This window comes from Sinocyclocheilus rhinocerous, unplaced genomic scaffold, assembly GCF_001515625.1.
Source record: "Sinocyclocheilus rhinocerous isolate Xijiao unplaced genomic scaffold, SAMN03320098_v1.1 scaffold1469, whole genome shotgun sequence".
NCBI lineage: Eukaryota > Metazoa > Chordata > Actinopteri > Cypriniformes > Cyprinidae > Sinocyclocheilus > Sinocyclocheilus rhinocerous.
This window is the reverse complement of record NW_015650017.1, coordinates 183200-186665: the sequence shown is the minus strand read 5'-3', so window position 1 is coordinate 186665 and position 3466 is coordinate 183200. Positions and strand designations below refer to the sequence as shown.

Here is a 3466-nt window from a genome sequence, read left to right as displayed (position 1 = left end):
CTCTCTCTCTCTCTCTCTCTCTCACACACACACACTTACACATTCAGATTCACTCACAAACACACTCAGACTCACTCACACTCCAGACTCATACACACTTAGACTTACACACTCAGACTCAAACACACACACACTCAGACTCACACACAGTTTAGACTTACTCACAGACTCTCTCTCTCTCTCTCTCTCTCTCACACACGCACACTTACACACTTACACATTCAGATTCACTCACAAACACACTCAGACTCACTCACACTCCAGACTCATACACACTTAGACTTACACACTCAGACTCAAACACACACACACTCAGACTCACACACAGTTTAGACTTACTCACAGACTCTCTCTCTCTCTCTCTCTCTCTCACACACGCACACTTACACACTTACACATTCAGATTCACTCACAAACACACTCAGACTCACTCACACTCCAGACTCATACACACTTAGACTTATACACTCAGACTCAAACCCACACACTCGTCCTCAAGACTCATACACACTCAGACTCACACACAGTTTAGACTTACACACAAACACAGACTCTCTCTCTCTCTCTCTCACACACACACACACACCACACACTTACACATTCAGATTCACTCACTCACACTCAGACTCACAAACACAGTCAGATTCATACACAGTTTAGACTTTCACACACAAACACACAGACTCACACACAAACAGTTTCTCACACACACTGACTCACTCACACAAACACACTCAGACTCGCACAGAGATTAGACACACACACACACTCACTCACACTCGGACTCACACAAACACAATCAGACTCAAACGCAGTTTTGACTCTTTCACACACAAACACACGGACTCACACATTTACACACACAGTTTAGGCTCACACAGACTCACTCAGACTCCCACAAAGTTTAGACTTGCACGCATACTCAAATACATATTCGACCTTTCACACTCACACACACTCACAATTAGACACACACACAATCACACATTTAGACACACACACACAATCATACATTTAGACACGCACACAATCACACATTTAGACACACACACACACACACACACAATATCATATTTAGACACACACACACACTCAGACTGACTTAAACACTCTCTGACTTACACACACACACACAGAATCAGAAATGTGGTTTTGCATTTACATTTATTCATTTGGCAGATGCGTTTATCTAAATCGACTTACAGTTGAGGAATACAACAAGCGATTTATCATAAGATTTGACATTGTGTTTTTTTGTGTGTGTGTGTGTGATGAAGCACTAAGTGGCCGGAGGATGATGATGATATTCCCACCTTCACGCCGGTGTTTGATGACGGATGGGAGCCGCCAGCCATCAGAAACCCAGAGCCAAGCGTCACAAACACGAATGCTAACACAAGCAAACGAGAGCCAGCTCGAGTGCCTGTGACACGACAAATGGTATGAACACACCGGACACACGATCACATGATCATCCTATCATTCAGCTGTTTTATGCTCTCTGTTTGTTTGTGTAGAGCAACAGACTGCCGCCGGAGCCTGAGGACAGGTACGGATACAAGATACACACATCTGAACACATAAGACATGTGAGATGTGCTGCCATACGGCGAGTGTGTGACGCTGTGTGTGTGTTTGCAGTTTAGAGGAGTTACCGGTGAGCTTCATGAGAGCTGTGTTTGATTTCACAGCACGAAACCCGCGAGAGCTTTCCATCTGTAAAGGTGAACAACTACAGGTGAGACACAAAACACACACATCAAACCTGATACAGACTCTCAGTTTGAGTTTACCAACTCAATGAAAAAGGATTGATTTCACATGTAATAGAGAGATAGAATGTGTGTTTACACTACCAGTCAAAAGTTTTTGAACAGGAAGTTTTTTAATACATAAATGCGTACATAAATTTTTCTGTGGACCCCGGCAGCCTCTTCCAGACTCCATTTACAGGAACAAGCTTTAATGTCACTGGTGAGGAGTGTGTTTCTAACCGTGTGTGTGTGTGTGTGTATGTGTGTGTGTAGTTGTTGGACATGTCTAAGCAGTGGTGGAAGGTGAAGAATGAAAAAGGCCAGATCGGTTATGTCCCAAACAACATGCTCCAGCCTCCGCAGCCGCAGGACAAACCTGTACGTATATCAGTCATGTTCACCTGTACGTCTGATGATCATGATGTGTTCACAATCACGAGCTCCGCCTCCTGACCCGCAGGAAACCCCGTCTGCGCCCACACTCACCCGAAAATCACGACCCGAGGAGGTGCGGGCCTGGCTGGAGCACAAGGGCTTCAGCAAAATGTGAGCAAAGCCACATTATACACTGCAATATCTGTGCAAAATAACCAGCTCGTGACCTCATTGTGTTGCATGTGTATTTCAGTAATTCAGTTGCATTCTGATATTTTATTCTGCAGGCAATTTTGCTTAAAAATGTTGCGTTTGTCAGTCTGTGTGAGTCAGTAGTGTTTCATGCATCGTTTATAGAAAAAAATGCAATTATTATTAGTGAGTGAATTATTATAATTATCATAATTATAGTTATTAGAATAGAATGTGGTATGCATGCAAAACCACCTTTTTCCCCCTAATGCAGCATGTTTAATTTAGTGACCTAATATTAATGTTTACAGTTACAGTTAATTTAGAGTTTGCATATTTAATCAATTTTGTGTAAAATGTCACTTTCTGTGAGTCAGTATTGTGTTATGCATAATTTCAAATAAGCTTTTTAGGAAAATATTGATGAATTATTATTAATGAATGAGTTATTGTAATTATATCTTTAGTTATTATAATGTAGTATTATTATGTATAATAAAGTAATTATATGTTTAACATTATTATTAAAATACAGTGTGTATATAGTAATATAGATGCTTGTTTTTTAATATATTAATATATTTTTAAATGAAAAAACTAGCAAGTTTTACATTTAGTTAGATTTAAGTTCATAATTTCTTATTAAATCATGTTAATCAATAGCTTTTTATGCAGCATTTCAAAGAAGCTTTATAGCATATTGAATTATTATTGCGTGAAGTATCAATTTTATATATTTTTTAATATATTAATATCACTGTATGTAATATCATTCTAATTGAGTAATATTAATATTAAAATGTGTAATTACAACACCAATTTTTTCATATATTAATATATTTTTTTATTTCAATTATTTAAGTTTATTTCAGTTTAGTTTTAAATTTAAATTCATAATTTCTTATATCACATACACTTTTATTTTTATGTCGTTTGTTTTAATTTCTCTTTCAGCACAAATTGCTTTATTATAAAACCCAACGTCCATCAATTGAACATTTTTAAAATATATATTATATATAAATGATTCTAGCATTATTGTATACATAATTAAATATAAAATTTATATAAATATAAAAATGCAACCTAATAGTGTCATTGTACTTGTCTATAGTTTTTTTTTTTTTTTTTAGTTTCACATTTTC

General features: G+C 37.2%; 1 protein-coding gene across 1 annotated transcript in view; it reads left to right on the top strand.

Annotated features, from left to right (window-relative positions):
• The window catches only part of LOC107711382 (epidermal growth factor receptor kinase substrate 8-like protein 3), a 16844-nt gene that overhangs the window by 11509 nt on the left and 1869 nt on the right, over window positions 1–3466 (top strand). Inside the window, exons 14-18 of the mRNA XM_016516369.1 lie at window positions 1278–1440; window positions 1518–1549; window positions 1642–1738; window positions 2028–2132; window positions 2215–2300. Coding sequence (XP_016371855.1) covers window positions 1278–1440; window positions 1518–1549; window positions 1642–1738; window positions 2028–2132; window positions 2215–2300 — 483 coding nt within the window. The remainder of the gene's footprint in view (window positions 1–1277; window positions 1441–1517; window positions 1550–1641; window positions 1739–2027; window positions 2133–2214; window positions 2301–3466) is intronic.